At 41.8% G+C, this 20,780-nt stretch overlaps 2 protein-coding genes across 2 annotated transcripts; both read right to left on the reverse strand.

Moving 5' to 3' along the window:
- Nucleotides 1-1,438: 1,438 nt before the first annotated feature.
- LOC108601956 (mucin-2) lies at nucleotides 1,439-3,707 on the reverse strand. Its single transcript, XM_017989941.2, has 2 exons — nucleotides 3,657-3,707; nucleotides 1,439-3,591 (listed from the first exon to the last, which is right to left on the reverse strand). The coding sequence occupies exons 1-2, from the start codon at nucleotides 3,664-3,666 to the stop codon at nucleotides 1,565-1,567; spliced, it is 2,037 nt and encodes a 678-aa protein (XP_017845430.2). The 5' UTR covers nucleotides 3,667-3,707; the 3' UTR covers nucleotides 1,439-1,564.
- Nucleotides 3,708-4,914: 1,207 nt separating this feature from the next.
- LOC108603890 (mucin-5AC) lies at nucleotides 4,915-20,570 on the reverse strand. The gene is made up of 6 exons (XM_017993064.1): nucleotides 20,145-20,570; nucleotides 14,798-15,603; nucleotides 10,377-10,611; nucleotides 9,390-10,081; nucleotides 8,872-8,977; nucleotides 4,915-5,693 (listed from the first exon to the last, which is right to left on the reverse strand). The coding sequence occupies exons 1-6, from the start codon at nucleotides 20,215-20,217 to the stop codon at nucleotides 5,233-5,235; spliced, it is 2,373 nt and encodes a 790-aa protein (XP_017848553.1). The 5' UTR covers nucleotides 20,218-20,570; the 3' UTR covers nucleotides 4,915-5,232.
- Nucleotides 20,571-20,780: the final 210 nt, after the last annotated feature.

Consider the following 20,780-nt stretch of genomic DNA (forward strand, 5'->3'; position numbering starts at 1 on the left):
TTGCCCCACCACTCGTACTCCCTGCTTGAGTTGCAGTTTCAATCCCAAATGCTGGCTGCCTGGCTGGATGGCTGCCTGGCTGGCTGGCTGCATCTGCTCGGTAAGTAGTTGTAAGCTGCATAATGTATTTACGCAAGCACCGGAAATTGGGTGCTACAAGCAGGTGCCTGCAGGTGAGCGTTCGTCAGGCTGCAGTCGCGTGTGCTAAACGCGCATAGACAAGTGTTATCCCTTGCGGACGCGCATGTGGCTGTAGCATTGGTGGCTGCGGCTATACTAGTAGCTGCTCTGACTGCACTTGGTTTATGTGCACATATTTTATGGCATTGTGAATTCTGTGGAATTACAACTCTTCCAACCGACCCCAACCCCGAACCCGAGCCGCAGCTTAGCCTGAGCATTCATTAATATGCGAAGCTGTCAGAGCTGCAGCTGCCAGCGCTGCGCGACATTTGAGGATGGGGACGTAAGCACCACAAAACAAGCGCAAGCCACGATAAAATCACAATCACATTGAAAATCCTGGCAAATGCAGTATTTGAGTGGCTCTTCTAAGCGATTTGCCAATTAGTGTCTCTGCCATTAAATAATGACTTATTGCAGCACAAAAAGATTATGCATAATAATTAACAAAGCAAACAGTTCAAATTTATTGCTAAACTTTGAAGCATGCATATGGATCACTTGTCAATAAGCTGAACGAGAATGATTTGATCTGAGACTGTACAATCGGATGATAAAAATTACTATACTGCAGTACTATACTTTGTTAAGTTTAGAAAAGTCTAATTAAACACTTGATGCTGTGTTTGATCAATCAATAATTTTTTTTTACTGAAAACAAATGCCGCTTGCTTTTTGTTTAATTTCAAACTTCCAGCTACTACAGCTCTGCTTAAAAAACTCAGAAATGTAATGATGCAACTTTATTTTACGCAACAATACAAGTATAAAACAGTAAAACATTCAAGGATCGGTTTTTGAATTGTCCAAGCTTAGACTTAGTCATAAATTTATTTGTTGCTGTTTCAAGTTAAATGTTTAACAATTGACTTTAATTTTAAAGAAACCTGCCGACAATCAATGTAAGTCAAACAGAAATCGTCAACAGATTTGTGCTAAATTCGACATTTAAACGCAGTGACAATGATGTTAACTAGAGTGTGAAAACTATAATTGGCTGATGAGAGGTGCATAAAGGATGCAGAAAATTGTCGAGAGTAAAGCATGGAAAGTGTGTCGTTGTCATTCTCTACATGCAAATGACGCTGGCGTTCGTTCACTAAGTGCTGTGTGATTTATGACACAAATATTCGCTCTCACACTCTTTACTGCAGCAGAGCAGAGCAAACGCTTTAATTATTAGCAGAATTTGTCGTACGGGGCTTCATCGCTTTTCGAACAATTGCATTTAAACAGCTAAACAATTTTTTGAAAATGCTGCTATAACATTTATTTGCTGGCTTACAATTAATTTTAGTGGCGTATAAAGTATTGATGAAAGAGTTGTTTGAGAATTAGTCCGGGTACAATTGCTATGGTCTCTCAATGTCAAAATGATCATTTAGTTACGCTGGGCCGAGCAGTTGGTAACCAACCTACTATTGCGGCAGGTCTTTGTTTCACTATCGAACCATTGGCCAGCTGGACAGACTTGATGCCTGGCGCGGTTGTTACGGCAAACATAGAAGCGGCGGCAGTGTCTGGAATCTGTGAAAAGTGTGCCATCCTCCACGCCACGACAATCGCGCAGAGACCTCAAGGGCTCAGCAAGAACAATTGCAATTATTCCTTCTGTTGTTGTCTCACAGGGAGGTGTTGTTGTCTCACAAGGTGGTGTTGTTGTCTCACAAGGTGGCGTTGTAGGCGCACAAGAGGTTGTGGTTGGCTCACAGGGTGGAGTTGTCGGCTCACAGGGTGGTGTAGTCTCTGGTTCACAAGGAACTGTTGTCGGCTTAGGAGTTGTCGTGGGCTTGGGTGTTGTTGCCGGCTTAGGAGTTGTCTCAGGCTTGGGTGTTGTTGCCGCCTTAGTTGTTGTTGACTTGGGGGTTGTTGTCGGCTTGGGAGTTGTCTCTGGCTCACATGGCGGGGTGGTCTCTGGCTCACATGGTGGTGTAGTCTCTGGCTCACAAGGAACTGTTGTCAGCTTAGGAGTTGTCGTGGGCTTGGGTGTTGTTGCCGGCTTAGGAGTTGTCTCAGGCTTGGGTGTTGTTGCCGCCTTAGTTGTTGTTGACTTGGGGGTTGTTGTCGGCTTGGGAGTTGTCTCTGGCTCACATGGCGGTGTTGTTTCTGGCTCACATGGCGCTTCTGTCTCTGGAGCAGGTGTTGTCTCTGGAGTACAGGTCGTTGTTGTCGCCCTAGGAGTTGTCGTGGGCTTGGGTGTTGTTTCCGGCTTAGGAGTTGTCTCGGGCTTGGGAGTTGTTTCTGGCTTAGGAGTTGTCTCAGGCTTGGGTGTTGTTGCCGCCTTAGTTGTTGTTGACTTTGGGGTTGTTGTCGGCTTGGGAGTTGTCTCTGGCTCACATGGCGGGGTGGTCTCTGGCTCACATGGTGGTGTAGTCTCTGGCTCACAAGGAACTGTTGTCAGCTTAGGAGTTGTCGTGGGCTTGGGTGTTGTTGCCGGCTTAGGAGTTGTCTCAGGCTTGGGTGTTGTTGCCGCCTTAGTTGTTGTTGACTTGGGGGTTGTTGTCGGCTTGGGAGTTGTCTCTGGCTCACATGGCGGTGTTGTTTCTGGCTCACATGGCGCTTCTGTCTCTGGAGCAGGTGTTGTCTCTGGAGTACAGGTCGTTGTTGTCGCCCTAGGAGTTGTCGTGGGCTTGGGTGTTGTTTCCGGCTTAGGAGTTGTCTCGGGCTTGGGAGTTGTTTCTGGCTTAGGAGTTGTCTCCGGCTTGGGAGTTGTTGCCGCCTTAGTTGTTGTTGACTTGGGGGTTGTTGTCGGTTTGGGTGTTGTCTCTGCCTCACATGGCGGTGTTGTCTCGGGCGCACAAGGTGCTTCTGTTTCTGGCTCGGGGGCAGGTGTTGTTTCAGGAGCACAGGTCGTTGTTGTCGGCTTAGGAGTTGTCGTGGGCTTAGGTGTTGTTGTAGGCTTAGGAGTTGTCTCGGGCTTGGGTGTTGTTGTCGGCTTAGGAGTTGTCTCGGGCTTGGGTGTTGTTGTCGGCTTAGGAGTTGTCTCGGGCTTGGGTGTTGTCTCTGGGGCACAAGGCGTTGTTATCTCTGGCTCACAAGGCGGTGTTGTCGTTTTGTCGCACGGCTCTGGCTTAGGCGGCGTTGGCTGAGGCTTGTCACAGGGTGCTTTGTCCTGTCCTGAGACTATAGAGCCGCTGCGATCACCATCGCGGCATTCAACGAGCAGCGGCAAATTGCAGATTTGAGTTTTTGGGTCGAAGAACAGGCCGTGGGCGCACTCTCTTCTCAGTGCACGTCCGCGCAGGCAGACATAGAAGCTTGAACAGCTAATGGGATCGGGGAACGAAAGACCACTGAAGTGTTCCGTACAATCGGGAGCGTGAGGATGAGCGTTAGCGTGAGCGTGAGCCTGGCTGGTTGATGCCAAAGCGGACACTGTAATCACAGCTGTGATCAGTAGCATGTTGTCTGGAGGAAGCAAGCCGTTATTATTTGAATCTTATGAGCAATAGTTAATTATTGCTTGAACTTACAAACTCTCATGGTGATGTATAGTCCTTCACTGGCGATGGGAGCTTGAACTCTTAGACTGTACCATCAACTCTGCTCCAAGCACTGCTTATATAGCGGCTACAAGACTCACATTGCTGCAGTCAATTACGTAAAGCCCTTACCCACTTGAGAATAACATGCTAGTGAACTAGATGTAGAGCAAGTTAGTTGTAACTATAAATATCATTACCAAATTAGTTTTTTCTGTTTAGTGCCACCAAATTTTTACGTTACTACATTTTAAATACAAAATAAGCAAACTGTTATCTTAACTAGCTGAAATGAGAATTACGAAAAAAACACGTTTAGAAAGATTTCATTGAAGAATGTTATTATTTTTATTCATATGTTTGCCACTTATGATAATGCCTTAAAAACTGTTGCAAACGTTACAATTGTTTTAGTTAAAATTATTTTTGCAATTTTTCAAATGAAAACTCTAAACTTACGTATACGCAATTCCACGAATTTACCAATATTTTATTTTACGTTGCGCCTAAAGTTCGGGTAAGTCTTTAAGTACTAGCTAATGTTTTATGTATTTATGCTTTATCTGTTTGAATATTTATCATCATATCATACTGAAAGTCGAGTTTAGTTTGCTTTAAAAGGAACACCGAAACTTGCATTTCAATTACACATACATATTTACACAATTCTTTAAATTAATCAGTAAAACAGTTAATTTTTTCTCTTAAGTGCTTGCTCAAAGTTTTTCATTCTTATTACATTTTAATCGTTTTAGCGAAATGAACATAACATAAATATGTACAATTTGTAACTTATCCAAGTAGTAGGTGTACTTAAGCCAACTTACAAGTGTATTCAAGACTAGCAACGAGTAAATTATTTGCATTATCATGAACATGCTGAGATTGCTGCAGATTAGCTCTCATTCACTTTCATGTGAAGCCGAAAGTTATGCATATTCTTCGATAAGCTTTTTTATATTGTCATACATATAGTATATATGGATTAAACTTACGGCTATGAACCAGTAAAGATAACATTGCATATGTTATTATCCTTACATTATTTCTCTAGAATTTAACTGAAAATACAAACTCGATGTCTGGTATTTCTGAACTTGGCTTATTACTATGCTATGATTTATTTAGTTACGATTCTATGCATTCGATTTAATTGTGGAGCTTATCGTTGGCATTGTCTTTTGAAATTTAAAATAATCTTTTAGCTTTTTCATAGATAAAATAATATTTATTATTAAATTTACATGCTTACATTTTTAACATTCAAACCTTTTAAGTATTAAGGAAACAAAATCTTTTGCAAGTCAAACTTAAGTAGAGGCCACTTTGCTAAATATACACATTTAATTTCGTAGCCTAATAAGCAATTAAGACTTTATATTGTAAGTGATCATAAGTGGTGTATTTACGAGTACTTACGAATAGAATTAGATGCAATGCATTTAAGTTTATACTAATCAACTCTCTGGGTCGCATGCGCTTCTTCCACTTCTAAGTACAATCCGTTCACATTTCAATTTGCTGTGACTCAGCTCATTGCTTAATGCCTGGCAATCGCTGCAGGGGCTCAAGTTTTGTCCTCGGCCACTTGCGTACCACTAATTGAGCTGTTGACGTGGCCGCAATCGCAAATGCAATCACAATCCCAGCCCCAAACCCAAACCGAATCGCTGGCTAAACGGCTTTGGCTTTGGCTGTGCCTGCGGGTTGCCGTCTGGATCTGTTTGCAGAGCCTGCGGTTGACAATCTCGTTTGTTGCTGTTGCTGCTGCTGATACTGCTGCTGCTGTTTTTGTTTTTGTTGCCGATGATGATTTTGACATTGGCGCTTGCAGTGTAGTAGCAGCTCGACTGTTGACTTTGTTTTGGCCAGGGCTGCACATAGCCACATTTGCAGCGAGGACAAATTTAATAATCCAAAAAAGTGCCAGAATCGTTGAAACATTGGGCCATTGTAAATAGCCCCGACAGCCAATTAGCGCATGCCAGCTGACACTCGACGATTTTATGGCCGATGCCGAGTAGTCACCTGTGTGTGCGAAAGAATGAACAGCAATCGATTGTTGTTATTGTTGCTGTTGTTGTTATCATCAAATTGTAATTGAAAATAGCACCCGCATAAAGTGTCTGCCATAGGTTTATAAAATTGATACCAGACTCTCTGCTAATTGTTGCGCTTTGTCCCTCAGATTCAATTTACGTTGAAATTTGTAAAATCCACAAGCGGGTGTCTGTGTGAAGCTATTCCATTAAATAAATATCGAGCTATGGTAATTAAATATTTCTATTGCCAAATTGAACAGCAAACAGCGTCGAAAAATGCAAATAATTATAATCAGGCCAGAGACGACAACAACAACAACAACAACAACTACAGCATTGATATTGATGTTGCACAGGCATGTAAAATGGGCCCAAAAATAAATACTTAAATTACGTTGACATTATAAATATACGCACGAGAAATATAATTATGCTGCGGTCAGAGCTTTGCCAGTTATTAAAACACACACACAGCATAGCAGAATTAATCAGTCAGCTGTTTGGCATACAATTTTGTAAGCCTCGACGTTTTATCTTTCATATTTAAACAGCAAACATCATGGCACATGTAGAATGTGAAAGCCCAAACAAAAAATACAAATGCAAATTGGCTAAATTTTCAATATTTACATACTAATGTGTGGTATATGTGGCGATTCTATTTATACTAAACTAACATGAAGGCCAAACCAAAAATAATATTGTGCACACTGAATTCAAAATGACCAGTAAACATTAGCTGAATGAACTAATTGCAAATTGTTAACTTGAATCGTTCAGTTACTTAGTTCGATAAATTGATGGTTCAAATTGGATATCAAAAATAACGATTAAGCTTTAAACGCTCAGCTCACTGAATAGTTTGCTTGATGTAAACTAAATAATTCTAATTCATTTTATATTATTGAAAATATCACTTTAACGTAGAAACTTAGACAAAATATAAATTACTTAAGCACAAAAGAGACTGAAGAAATTGAATATAAAAATATATAATAAATGTTAACTAATAAATGGCAATTTTTAAATTAATCACAAAGCATTAAAAGTGAGACACATTTTTTATAAACTTATATAAGTTGCTTATATATAATGTTCAGCATTTCCTTTTATTTTTGTACATAGCTCAACTTAATGAGCAAAATATTCAAGTGCAGCAAGCTGTTGAAAATATATTGTAAAAACTATTTGTTGATAAAAAAGTGAAGCATGTGAATAAATGAAATTTTTATTAAGTTATAAATAATACTTTGTCATGAGTGCTGCATTTGCTCGTTAATGTTTTTGCTGCTGCTGTTGTTGTTGTTATCGTTTTATTTTTATTGTGCATTGAAGCATTTTGCAGTAATTGTCCCGCCAGCATGTTAACCATCAATGCATTTTCCGCAACAACAATTGACAGCTCCAGCAGCAGCAGCAGCAGCAGCAACCACAATAACAAGTTGCAACGGACGTTGAGCATTGTAATGGCCACAACAATAATGCCACAGAATGACATTAAGTTTATTAACCCTATGGCACTTATGTAAAATGCATGTAAAAATATTAAATTTTAAAACAAAAGCATCAGACGCACCACCCAACACCACCCAGCACCAGCACCACATTTCATTATGCCATATGAGTAATGCCATTAAAACGCCGATGAAGTCTTTATATAAAAAATAAACGCAACCCCCACACAGGCTTGGGCATGTGGATATCTGATTTTCATTATCCGGCTTTAACATGTTTTACGCATTTGTTCAGCTTAAAAGTGCTGAGAGTCATGTTTTATCAGTGCCAATTAGTCGAATATTAAAAATACATAAATTGTGTGTGCAATGTTTACATTCCCAATTTTTTTGCACAAGCGAAAAAAATTTAAATTTACTTTACCATTGCTGTTGCTGCTGCTGCTGCTGCTGTAGTTTGCAATAAAACGAACATATTGCATTTAATTGCCTTAAATTTCAACAATAAACAAACCATATTTAGACAACGGACTAAGTGCCGTTAAATCGTTTAATATCATCTGCTTGGGTGTGTGCCCGAAATTCTGATCGAAATTGTACACTGCACCAACAGAATACAGAAAAGCTGCCGCAATTGACAAAGCAATTTTTATGGCCATTATTTTAGCGCAATCGGCTTCACATGCGATTGAGTAGACGTGACAGTCGTCGCGCCTGACAACGTGTAAATGACAAGCCCGCATGTCACACCTGGACCCATCCGACCACCTACCACCCACAACACGCCGCTCGTCCCTTGGTGTGTGCGTCAGGTGTCGACGACGTCGGCAGTCCTCACACTGCGACTCAAATTGAGAGCTGCTGAAGCGCATTTGAGTAGCCGGCTTCGAATTGCAAACGACATAACAGCAACACATGTCAAAGCTAACATGCTTTGCTTGACTTTAAACGAAAGCAGAGCAGCAACAACAGCAACAGCAGCAGCAATGAAATTGACATACATAAATTGGCAGCTACAAATGTAGCTATGTACAGGCCTGTTTACATTTGTATGTACTTTGACTAAATAAACATAAATCTGTATGATGAGGCACTCAGGCGTATATATTTGCTTATAGGTAAAGCATGTGCATATATACTATATAGGTCATCATCAGCGACTGCGTCAGCGTCAGCTTCAACGTCATACTCATTGTCACTGTCACTGTCGCAGCTGAACATTGAGCAAATAGCGAAATTGTGGCCATTTGGAGATAACAATAAAACTGCATGTTACCTCTTACAGTTGTTGTTGTTGTTGCTGCTGTTGATTGTTGTGCCCGTTTCTGGCTGAGTGGCAATGGCCATTGCAGAAAATTGTGTAAACAAAATAAAAATAAATGTGGCACAGTGGGCATAATGTTAAGCTAAGTGCGCATTTTTATTTCTCTAATCATGTGTTACAGCTTGTTAGCATTTTTATTTTATATTTCATCAATTTCAGTGCCGCTTTTTGCGCTTTTCTTACCACTGTGCGTCGAATCAAAAGTCAAAAGTGCCAAACACAAACGAAATAAAATCCAATTAGGCTAAATGAAAACTTAATTCAATTGGCATGCAATACAGACGCAACTTGGCACGGCTATTGCTATTGCAATTTGCTTTGCTCGATCTGCATTTTACCTCTTTCCACCCACCCGCCCGCACACAACACTTTAGTCGTTAACTCACCGTTAAGCACGTGCAGCACAATGGTGCGGGGTGCACTGTTCGAGGGACTGCACGTATAGTTGCCCGAATCCTGCTTCACCACGGCGGGTATGATGAGCGAGGCAGTCTGTGAAAATATAAGCAGAGCGCATATTGTTATGAGCATGGAAATGCGAGAATTGGCGAGACAGTTGGCAGACGACAGGGCGTATGCTTAATGGCCACAAAGGCAGTCGCTGTCGCGCGTAGCGAAAAAATTAAAATACAAAATATGCACATGCTCGTGCGTATTATATTAAAATTATAATTTGACGACGACGCTGACAATTTGCGTTGGCAGCAGCGCCAAAGAAATTGAATAAAAATGGCGACGCTTTCGCGGCAATTTGTGTAATGAAAACGCGTTTAATGAAAACGCCGAGTGGCGACGACGGTGACAAGAAGATGATGCCAAATGATAATGATGATGAGAGCGCTCTCGCTCCCGCTCTCTCTTTGTCAGCGCCGTTGTACCCACATGTGTGCGGTAAGCCACTTACCGTTATCTGTTTAATGAAACTGCTGCTTGGCACCAACGTGGTTGTCGATGTGCTTGCCTCTGTGGTTGTTGTTGTAGTTGTAGTTGTTGCTTCTGTCGTTGTTGTATCTGCTGCTGTTGTTGACGCAGCAGCTACAGTTGCTGTTGCTGTTGATATTATTGACGTGAATGTGGCCGCTGCCGCCGCCGCTAGGCCCGTTGCATCCTTTAATGCAACAGTAGCGGCAAAGGGATTTGCATCTGCAACTGCTGCAGCAGCAGCAGCAGCAGCAGCTGCTGGCGTTGACATTGCTGCGGCTGTCATGTGCAGAGGCGCGTGCGTGGTCGCTGCAGCTGCTGCTGTTGTTGGCGGCACGTATCCGTATCCGTTCATGTGGGCGGCGGCACCATCACTCACAACTATCGCATCTAGAATATATGAGCGTGTTATGGCCGCTATCTCATTTAGCGCCTCTGCTGCTGCTGCTGCTGTCGTTGTTGTTGCCACAGTCGTTGGCGCTTCCGTTGGCAGATCGATGCGCTCGATTTCCGTGCGCCAGCCGCGACGATTATGCAAATAGATTTGCTTCTGATTGTAAAACCAATTAATGAAAAGTGGCGGCTCCAGTGCCTGGCTAATTATGCAGCGCAGTTTCACTTGACTTCCGGCCTTCACATGCCGCGTTGACTCGCCAATTAATTCGGTTTTGGGTTCTGCAATACACACACACAGACACAAGAGAGAGAATGAGTACAAGACACACAGACACAGCCACGGGCACACGCTTTACAATCTCAACAAAATCTGTGCAAAAGTGCAACAGTCAACTGATTTATTGGCCTGTCTGTTGATTTATAGCTACGCTGGGTGTGGCATTTGCCATGCAGGCGAAATTGCAGCTGGATTTTATTGATTGCAGCAGTATCTATGTAATAACTGCCCCAATCTAGCTCGCTTAACTTTATTCTACTTTAATGAGCAATTTAAGCATTTTGACATTTTACTCACCAACTATGCGCAAATGAACAATTGCACTGGCTTTGGGTTCGGTGGATACTTGACACTCGTAGGTGCCCTCATCTTTGAGCTGCACGTATTTAATTTGCAGCGACCAACGCTCTGGATTGGGTGAGAAGACAGACTGAAACCTTTGATCCGCTATAAAGGTTGTCTGATCCACTGTGAGGATGTGTCCGTCTCGCATGCGTAGCCAGGAAATTGGTTTCTTCACCAGCTGCTTGACCTGCAATCAAAATGCGTTTGACAATAATTAGTTGCAAATTAGTCAATTATTGAAAGCCATCTGTCAATATTGCGTGCGCGTTTAAAGCGCTAATTCAATTACTTGCCACACACTCAACTCCGATTCAACTAACTGAATGATGTCAGGCTGGGGGCTGCCACCCACTCATTGCCAACAACCAGTAAATGCTGTAAACTTTGGCGCCTATAACAACGGCGCGTAACGGTAAACAATGGCGGCAACAAAATGACGATTCATTTCTGTCAATAATGACAATAATAATTTAGAAGCAATTTTACAAGGCAGCAGCCGTTGTACGAAAACAAAATAATACACATTGAATTGCCAGAGAGAGAGAGCGAGGAGCGAAAGGTCCTTTGCCAAGCTGTCTGCCTTGAATAGAACTCAGTCTGTGTCTGTGTCTGTGTGTGTGTGTGTGTGGGCTTGTTTATTTTGCTCTGCGGAGCACTTGTACGGCATGTGATTGCTATACAAGGGTCGGACGTAATTACACTTGGCACAATTTCGTGATTTACTTTTGACAAAAAGCGTGGGCAGCAAAGCATTTTGTTTTGATTTAATATTGTTTGACAGTTTTGTGCGTTAAACTTGATGTTGTCAATCGATTGAATCTAATTGCAGTCAGAGTCAGTCAGACAGTTTGCTTTAAATTTCTAATATGAAAGTCATGAATTTATTTAAAATGGACTAACGCGTTGCGCGCAGTGTGCGCCCAACTACATAAGCTACTTGCTTTAGTTTTGCTTGGCATAATAGTTGGAGCAGAGTAGAGCGGGCGGGGCGGTCGGTGAGGCTGTAAGCCGTGGCAGTGGCAAATGACAGTCTTTGAACTGCTGTCATCAACTACATTGTCGGTGTTAGTCGCTGGCCTGGCCACGGCGGCAGCAGCAGCAGCAGCAGGAACGGCAACGATACTGAGCGACGGTCATGATTAGATACTATAATCATTTGTGTTTTATGTGCTTGTTGTTTTTCATTGTGGCCTGCCTCGGCACGCACACAGACAGAGCAAGAGCAAGAGACAGAGACAGAGACCGCAGCACAGCTCAGAGATTTGCTCATTGCCTTGGTCTCCATCTTTGTGTTGTGTTGCCAAGCGACCGACCGACCGGCAGTCAGTCTATCCCCAAGCATAATTGCTGGCCGTGTTGATGTTGATTCTGTTTATGTACGTGCTGCTGTCTAAACTATATGAATATGCCAGCCTACAAATTGGCCTGGCTCTCCCACTCAAGCTATGCCGACAGCGTTAGGGTGTGTGCCATGAGATTTACTGCTCATTATTTGTCATGTTTTAAAGCATTTTTGATTGCGGCGGCTTTAAGCCAAACAAGGCAAAAGATTAAAAGCGCAAAATCTACGAAATTACAATTGAGTCTAAGAAAAATTCTAAGAATTTCACGCAAGTCTAAATTTACTTGAGCCACGCTTCAACTTCAAGTTACTTTTTATTTATTCTGCTTACCGCCGCTGCTTAGTCCATGTATTTAGAATCATAACAGCATAAAGAACATTATTATCAGCATGAGCATCGACATTATACTCAGTATTAAGCACAGATGCTTATCCAGCTCGTCTAACTGACAGACAGACAGAGCCTAAAGATGGGCAGCCAGCCAGCCAGGTTTATGGAGTACGTGGCAAGTGTTGGTAAGTGTCGCTGCTTGAGGTTGCGGCCAGGCTTAGATACGTGTGTGGGCATGGCCAAGTTGGCAGCCTGCTCGGCAGGGCATTAGCTAATTTAAATTTGCTGCCTATGGCTGCTGCTGCTGCTGCTTTTGTGTGTAGATTGCGATTAATTTGGCAAAAGCGTAATGACATCGAATTTATCAAGATGCCACCGTCGCCTATTTGCAATTTAAATATTTTTAATTAGTTTAAGCAGTGCTGGCAAATATTATGATTGCATTAAAGCTCAAGTGCCAGCTACCCAAAAAAAATAAAAAAAGAAAGAAATAGTTCAACAGCGTGTGGCGCTAGTTTTCAAACTAAAAGAGTAGGCAGTGTGCCTGGGCCACCCTCTCGACTGTCGACTGTCGACTGCCGACTGTCGAGTGGCCTGAACCCATATCAGGGTAGGCAGCGGCAGTCAAGTTTTCGTTTGCCTTTTATGTGCCGCTGCTGTCGTCAGCAACGATTTCCATTTGCAGTGCGTGGCTCAGACTTGGGCGGTGGGGGCGGCGGTGGCGAACGACTGACAACAAAGTTTGCCCATAACATTGTGAATTTTGTCTAAACTTGTTTGTAAATAATTTCTTTTATTTTGCCGATTTTTTCACACAACAATACACCTCAAAGAACTACTCACACCCAATGCGGGTAACATTTCTTCTCTTGCTGTTTTGCTTTCCCTCGCTTTTTTTCATATCTGCACGCAAAAAAAACTTTTCGCAGACTTTGCAAAATAACCAAAATATGTATATAACATATATATACATACATATATATACTTATGTAAGGCGACAAGCAAGGGGCATAATCGCTTCTGAGAAAATATCAAGAGCTTGCAGACAGCAGCGTACATTATTCTTTTCAGCTTTTTGCTGGCTTGTTCCATTATATTATTATTCGTTCTATGTAACGCCTGCGGAGCGAAATTTATTATTAATTGATTAGCTTTAAGCAGATTTGCAGATTGCCACAAAGTTATGGCAACGCCCAGAGTCATGTTTGCCATGGAATTTTATACCTTTTGAACAGTTTAAATATATATGCTGCGGCATATGAAGCATCAGATAAGCAAGTTGATAATAATATAGTGTATAGCACAAGATGCTGCGAAGCTTAAACTTTTTGCAGTTACTGAATCCTTTTGAGCAGCACCTTCTGCATTTAATTAAGGCAACCATTTTGTTATTCTGTCTGCTTGTTGATGTTACAGTCAAGTTCATTTGAATAAACAGCAAAGAATTTGTTGTGCTTCATAAGCAGCTGCAGTAGTTTTCAAAATTAAATCAAAAAATACAAATATATATGTATATATATATATATGTGTTTCTTTAGCTGTTGGGCAAGGCAAACACACTTTGGAGTAATTTAATGTCCAAACAGAGTGCAGCAGCAGCAACTGCGCCAATTATGTTTATGTGTGTAATTATAATGATTATCATCATGATGAAGTTGCAATGCAATGCGTTGCAGTTAAGGCAATGCGCCAAGGCAGCCAAGCAGCAGTAACTAAGTTATTAGCGGATAGAGCATGGACTGGCACGCACACACACACGCATATATAAAGCTTTGCTTCATGGGTGGTGCAAGTCGTAGGGAGCAGTGCATTTATTTAGGTCAGCGCTGCGAAAAGCAGGCGAGGAGTTCGTGCTGGGGACAAGGCATTGGCAATTTCCGGTTTGTTTTCTTTTAGTTCCGACAGCGCCAAGCGTAAATTAGTTCAAAGCGCTGAAATGCTGAATCCCTCGAAAACGGAAGCCACGCCAATAGACGCCGCTTCCTTTTTCTCTCTCTCTCTCTCTCTATCTCTGTCTCGACCGCTGCTGCTGCTGCCCTTCGGCACTGATGCCGACTGATTGAGCCCAGCAGTCTGCATAATCAGTTGCTTATTATAAATTATCAATGATTATTAAAAAAAAGAGAAGCAAAAACCTAACGCAAATGCTTTGTCAATATTTCCACAAGGCGTTGTTATTATTTTGCCAAAAAAAAAAAAAGAAGCAAAATGTAAACAGCAAAATTTGATTGGATGCCTGCAAAATCAATCATAATTCCTTTTTTATGCAGAACTTTACAGTTCGGAAAATTTAATAAGCTGTAGCAGGCACATGCAAGTCATGGCTATTAGGCAAAAAGGTTGTTGACAATAGCAGCATTAGCTTGGGCCAAGGCTTTAAGTTGCTGTTGTCATTCAACATATTCAATATGAATTTGCCTAGCAGCTACCGCAGCTTCGATTCAGTTAACTTTGTTAATTAGTAATTGGGATTATTATAAAACTGTTATGCCAGGCAGCTTAACTTAATGCGACTTAATCAGCGACTTTTGTAAGCAGCCGCCTTTAATTGAAGTTCAAAGGGCTTACGGCCTATTGAAGCGCAGATTGCATGCGCTTCAATGCTCACTTTTGAATGCGCTAATGAATGCGCTAGTGTTAGATCATTAGGCACACAATATGTACTGTTAATTAGTAGAACTTGAGCGTTGTCTCACTTACGTTGCAAGGCAGATAGGCATGGGTTCCAGCTTGGCTAATTATTGTTTGGTAATCGTCTATAGTTGGCGGTGGCTTTAGCGTTGTTGTTGGCGCCGGTCGACGTGTTGTAGTTGTTGTTGTTGCTGCTGCTGTTGTTGTTGTTGCTGTTGTTGTTGCAGGCTGTGCTGTTGCGGTTGCCATTTCATTTATCGCAAAGGCAGCAACGGTTGGCGGCGGCGGCGGCGGCTGCAGCAGCAATGTGGGTGTTGAATTACCGTTGCCCACTGGCAATTGCATGGACAATGACAATGCGCTGTGCTGTGTTATTTTGTACTTGTGCTCATCCAATTTCTGTTGCTCCACGTTTCTATTGCTCATAATAAGATTTGCCTCCAAAGTCACCGCAGGCACGGATGTTGCCATTGTGTTGCTGCTGGTTGCTGCTGCTGCTGCTGCTGTTGTTGTAGCCAGCTGATCAACGTGGTTGCTAATGTTATTAATGATGCTGTGCGCTGGCCCAGTTGCATTTGCATTCAATGCACTTGTTATTGCGGGTTTTTCACTTGTCATTGTAGTTCTGCTTGCTGTTGTTGTTGTTGTTGCTGTTGTCGCAGTCTTATCTTTTGGGTTTGTAGCTTGTATTGTCGCCGAAATTAATGAAAGCGATTTTGGCCATGTCGCCGCTGCTGCTGCTGCTGCCGCCGCCATGTTGGCCGCTCCCTTTGATTGACTTCTTTGAAATGTGCTGTCATTTATTGTGCTGTCTTTTAATATTGACGCTTTGGTTGCTGTCTCCAGATCCACTCGCTTTGCCTCCGCCTGGATGCCTGAAAAAACAGTTAGATGAGAGTTGCAAAATTAATGACTTTGTGTTGTTGTTGTTGTTGTAGGTTGTGTTTTTGTTTTTGTTTTCGTTTTTGGCTTCGGCTTCGTTGTTGTCCCCTAAGCGGCTTACATATTTCAAATGCTCTGATCCCATTTATCTAATACGCCAGCAACAATTAAAACGATTTACGGCCAGCCATTTTAATCGTCTTCAGCACACAGTTCAATGAATTAATCTGCATTCGTTTTTGACGAGCAGCCAACTCAACCCCTTGGCCAGTTTCTAAGTGTGTAAAGTACTATTCATTGCTGTTTGTATTATAACAATTTTCAAATTAATTAGCTAATTACGCTCGAGTACGACCAGTAAGTGGACTTGGTATTGATTTGCATAATTTGAAGCCAAAAGCAAATACAAATATATTTTTCAGCAGAGGCTTGAGCTTGTTTAAAAGTTTGTAGATACTCGAAATGAATGCGGTGCTTTCAATTAGTTAATTATAAATCTACAAACAATTTTGCTGGCCAGAGCAGATAAAGCCAACTAAATGCTTAGATTTTCATAAATTTCTGCTCACATTCTGGCTGGCTGGCTATAAGTTTAAAGTATTGGTATAATATATAAGAAATTGGCTATAATTTATGCACCTATGACAAGCTTCTTCTACGCTGGCGTAGCTGTTGCTCTGTGTGCGTAAATTTTGTAAATTGAAGCCATAAATTTGGAAATGAAACTTTTGCAAGAGAGGAGACACTCAGTGTGTAAAAGTGTGCCAAGGCACAGATACGAAGTCAGGACTTGGGTGTGCTGCATTGCCAATATATTTGCTTCGATTAAATTTATATCGAGTGTGTTGCTGTGCACTTGATTTTTCGAGTGGCAAAACTCTTTAATTTAGTAGGAAATAAAAACTGAAGCAGCTCGGCAATAAACTCTGCACAGTATACGTGGCGTATGAGTTATATATTTAGCACTTGCAGCAAATAAAATGTTTTATGCTAATGAAGTAATGAGCACAATTTGTTACAAACGCATTCACAGGCCTTATTGAGCCTGAACTCTTAACTCAGCCCAGCCCAACTCAGCTCAGCTCAGAACTCGCCTAATCAACGAGTCGAAACAAGTTCGCGCCGCGCCGCCAGACACAGGCTAAAAATACAAGCACGAGTACTTCAAGTAAATGCAAAACTCGCTGTAAGGCATTTTATGAGCAGCATGGCAGAGCTGTATGTGTGTGTGTGTGAGAGCGACAACGTCATGTTATCATGTTTTATGTTTATACTTCGTGTACGTGCAATAAAGATAAAGCGATTTGGTATAAAAAACTTTTTTAATTGCCTGCACTAATGATGCACTAAAGCAACTTGATCATAATTATTATAAGCCTACACAAATACAGTGGACAGTTGTGAATATTTTTGAGAAATTTAAGACAGCGATATGCACAAATATTTGTAGCCAAACTCAAATTTAATAAATTTTAAGCTTACAATGATTTAAGTCCAAGTTGAGCAACTAACAAAACTAATTTAAGGGGACTATTAAGCAATGGGGCAAAGAACTTTTGGGAATTTCGTATCTTCTCATACTTAATTTGATGATAATATATTTCTTTTGAATCTACTAAACTAAGCTGAGTATTTCAGACTAAAATCTCTAGAAATTTGTGTGGCATCCCTTCTTAATTTTTTGTACTGTGAGTTTATTAACATAATTTTTTCCGTAATTGTTGCTTCATTTAAGAATTGTTAATAAATGTTCATTGTGTGCATATGTGCCATACAACGAGCGTTTGGCACCCACTGTAAGATAGCTGCATAATAGCTTCTTTCACACAGGCAAATTGCACTTGGACTTTAGCGTATTAAAACGAAACGTATACAGAGGGCGAATAATTGGAAGCAAAATATCGAAGCAGCGTAAAAATGAAACAAGCGAATTACATGACACAGGCGTTCAGCTTGTAAAATGTAAATAAAATTATAAAGTGCAATATTCAGAAAAATATCACTTAAAATGACAACAGCAGCAAGAACAACAACAGCAGCAGCAGCAGCGACTTTGCAACTTTTGTGGCAGCAGCAGTGGCAAGCGAAGCCTTAAAGTCGGCAACGAAAATTTGCTTAATCTCTGCGCTCCAAACAGAGCAAAGTACCAAACTAAAAAGTTATAAAAACTCACACACACACACACAGATACTGCACAGCTTGCTGCACAATACACGCAAATTGTGCACAAAGTAAAATAAAAAAAAATAAAAAAAAGATAAAATGGCAGCCACAGTTGCTGGCAACAGTAGCACAGGATCAACAGCAGGGCAAAGCGCTCGTGCCCCCCATGCTGCTCATTGGGAGCACAAGCTTGCGTAATGAGGCTCGCCCAAGCGACTGAGGCGACTCGATGACTGCTTGACTGCCTCTGAGATTGAGAGACTGAAGACGTGTCATAAAATGAGTCTCAATCCCGTGTGCGGCATTTCATTGGCCTTAATGCGACGAGCGTTTTATTAACATTAGTCCGAAACACAGAGAGAAAGAGACGGAAAGTCGGACTCACTACACTGAGATTGGTGCTGGCAGTGGTAAGTTGTGTAACAATTGCTAATAAATCTTAAAAAATTGCAAACTTCTTGAATTGATTTTATCGTCACATTGTTAGCCAAGTGTCTTTCAACTCGACTTCCATTCCACTTGACTACTTCAAGCACACACTCACTCTGACTCTGACTCGGCTTTGGGGCTGGATCATAACTGATGTGGAGTCGTTAGACATTATGTTCGTGCTGCTGCTGCTGACAACAATTCGGCACTTTTCCTAATTATGATGGGCATGTTGTTGAGTTGATGATGAAAATTGCCTCACGCGCCCCACGTAATCTCCACACTGAGCACCACTGAGCGTCGGGCGGACACTCTTGCGTCTCGTCAAATAGCTGTCGAGATGGTGCTAATAATGAGCATGACTACGCCTCTGCCAGCTCCCGCCCTGCCCTGCCCGTAATTTGTGCTATAATTGTGCCTAAGCGTTTAAGTCAAGCGTGCCAGTTTGGCGGCTAACCAGCGGCATCTCGTGGGAACTGTAGCTGTCTGACAAGCCGTTGTCAGCTCGCCATGGGGTCAGTTTGCTGGCAGCAACTGTACGTGGAGAGAATGTGGCAAACTTATCGCCACCGCAAGCGAACGAGCCAGCCAGTCAGCCATCCAGCCAGCCAGCCAGCCAGTCAGCCTGCCTGCCAGCCTGGCAAACAGACAACAATGCAGGCTAACTGAAGAATGCCGGCCAAAATGCCTGTGGCCGTGGCTAGAACGAATGAGTTACTTACTCAATGCTGCGTTTGAATTGGCCCGGGCTGAGTCATGGGACTGAGCTGCTATTTGGTAGTTTAGCAGTTGGCGGTTTGGCGCGGCGCTTGGCAAGTCAGTTTGTTACAAGAATTCAATGGCGCTCTCGACTGGCTGCAGAATTTGATTAAAGAAAAGTAAAAGTTTTCAACTTGAGCGCAGTGGGCACTTTATGCCGCAGTTTCTATATATTTTTTTTTCATTTCGTTTGGTTGCTATTTTGCTGTTGTTTTGATTGTGTGTGTGCCCTTCTTGGTATTTTACGTGTGGCTATTGTTGCTGTTGCGGGCTACTTGTTCAATTGTAACTAGTCGAGCACTCAGCTCGGCACTTTCATGGCCAATAGTCGCATAAACAGGTTCACCCTAGTTTGTTGGCTGTGGCCAAAAGTTAAAAATTTCATGCTTTTAACACAATTTAAGCCAACTCATGCCCACATATATTGGCTCGCTCTCTCTTTATTACCGTTGCTGTTCCTTACAATGAGCTGCAACTTTTATTCATTTGAAGTGCACAAACGTTTGATCGAATTTGGCAATACTTTTAGTTTTAGCTTAGAAATTGATTTTTCATATTGCCTTTTCATTTTAATTAACAATTTTATTTTACATTTTGTTTGTGTGATATACTAAGTATGCATCGAGGGTTGCACTCAACATTGTCCCTTTGCGCAAAACTTTCGTTGCTTGTGACAAACTTTCAATGGAGCTGAGAGTTTGTTTGCATAAAGACTAAAGTGGAAATTTTTCTATACAATTATAAAGTAAATATTTCAATTATGTGTGTTGGTTGTATTTTTAATTGGCTTCGAAATGTTTCGATTGCTGCAACAACTCGAAAGCCTCAAAGCGCTGAACTCAAGCTTAGGCATAACTAGCAAAAAGGCATCAAGATATACAAAAGTATGATGATTCAATTTGGGCATGCCTTTTGGGCTAGACTTAAACAACTTGTGTTTAGTTTTTATATGCGGAATACCAAGAAATATGAAATTGCCTGCCAACTGTGTGTGATTTAATATGCACAAAGGCGGCGCACCGCAGAAATTACTTTGGAGTCTGACCTCAACAAGAAAGCCTTGGAAAAGTAGCCGCATATGAAATTATTGAAAAGTGTGAGCACCATTTGTTGATGAGAGTGGGAGTGAGAGCGAGTATATAATCCAATATGAGTATAATGCTTAAACATAATGTAATCTTACCCGAAGTGCAACAGCAGAGCGCAGCGGCGAGCAGAGCGCAGCTGAGGGCGATCGTTGCTGGTTGTTGGCGCATTTTGGTTGGACGGGGCGCGCTCGCTGTGGTGAAATTAATAATCCTTGCTGGTCGCGCTTGTGTTGTGATTCTGGACTGTTGGGTCGTCTGTTTGTCTGGCCAGCAAATCCGTTTTAACTGGGTCACATCTGTTGTGTGGATGTGGCATGAATTTAAGCCGCTCGCCGCCACATGCAGCTGCAGGCAATGCGCAATATTTTTACGTCTGCTCTTTTGACTAATATTGTTGATATTTTTGTTACTCCAGCTGCTTAATATTGTGTTCAGAGGTTATGCTAATGCCAGTGCATGTGCTACACACACACATGTGTGTGTGTGTGTGTGTGTGTAACTCTAATATGCTGCTATTTTTATATTCCCTTTCGCCTTTGGGCTGGTGCTGGCGCTGGCACTGGCGCTTATGCTTTTGTTTTTATTTGTATTTCGTACAGTTTTTGTTGCACACAATTGCAAGGTTGGCATATTTTACAGTTGCATTTGCCAGCTGCTACAACTACAGTGAATACAAGAATAACAGCAACAACATGAACATCAAACCAAAGCTAAAGTATTAGAGCATGCAA

This window comes from Drosophila busckii, chromosome 3R (assembly GCF_011750605.1).
Source record: "Drosophila busckii strain San Diego stock center, stock number 13000-0081.31 chromosome 3R, ASM1175060v1, whole genome shotgun sequence".
In the NCBI taxonomy this organism is placed as follows: Eukaryota; Metazoa; Arthropoda; class Insecta; order Diptera; family Drosophilidae; genus Drosophila; species Drosophila busckii.

What these genes read in the sequence shown, in the direction of transcription:
- LOC108603890 (XM_017993064.1), bottom strand. Translation starts at nt 20,217, where the DNA reads ATGCGCCAACAACCAGCAACGATCGCCCTCAGCTGCGCTCTGCTCGCC. An exon ending in TGTTCATTTGCGCATAGTTG is followed by an intron (nt 10,082 to 10,376) that starts GTGAGTAAAATG and finishes TGTGTATTGCAG; the next exon opens with AACCCAAAACCGAATTAATT. An exon ending in TGTGCTGCACGTGCTTAACG is followed by an intron (nt 5,694 to 8,871) that starts GTGAGTTAACGA and finishes TCGCACACACAG; the next exon opens with GTGACTACTCGGCATCGGCC.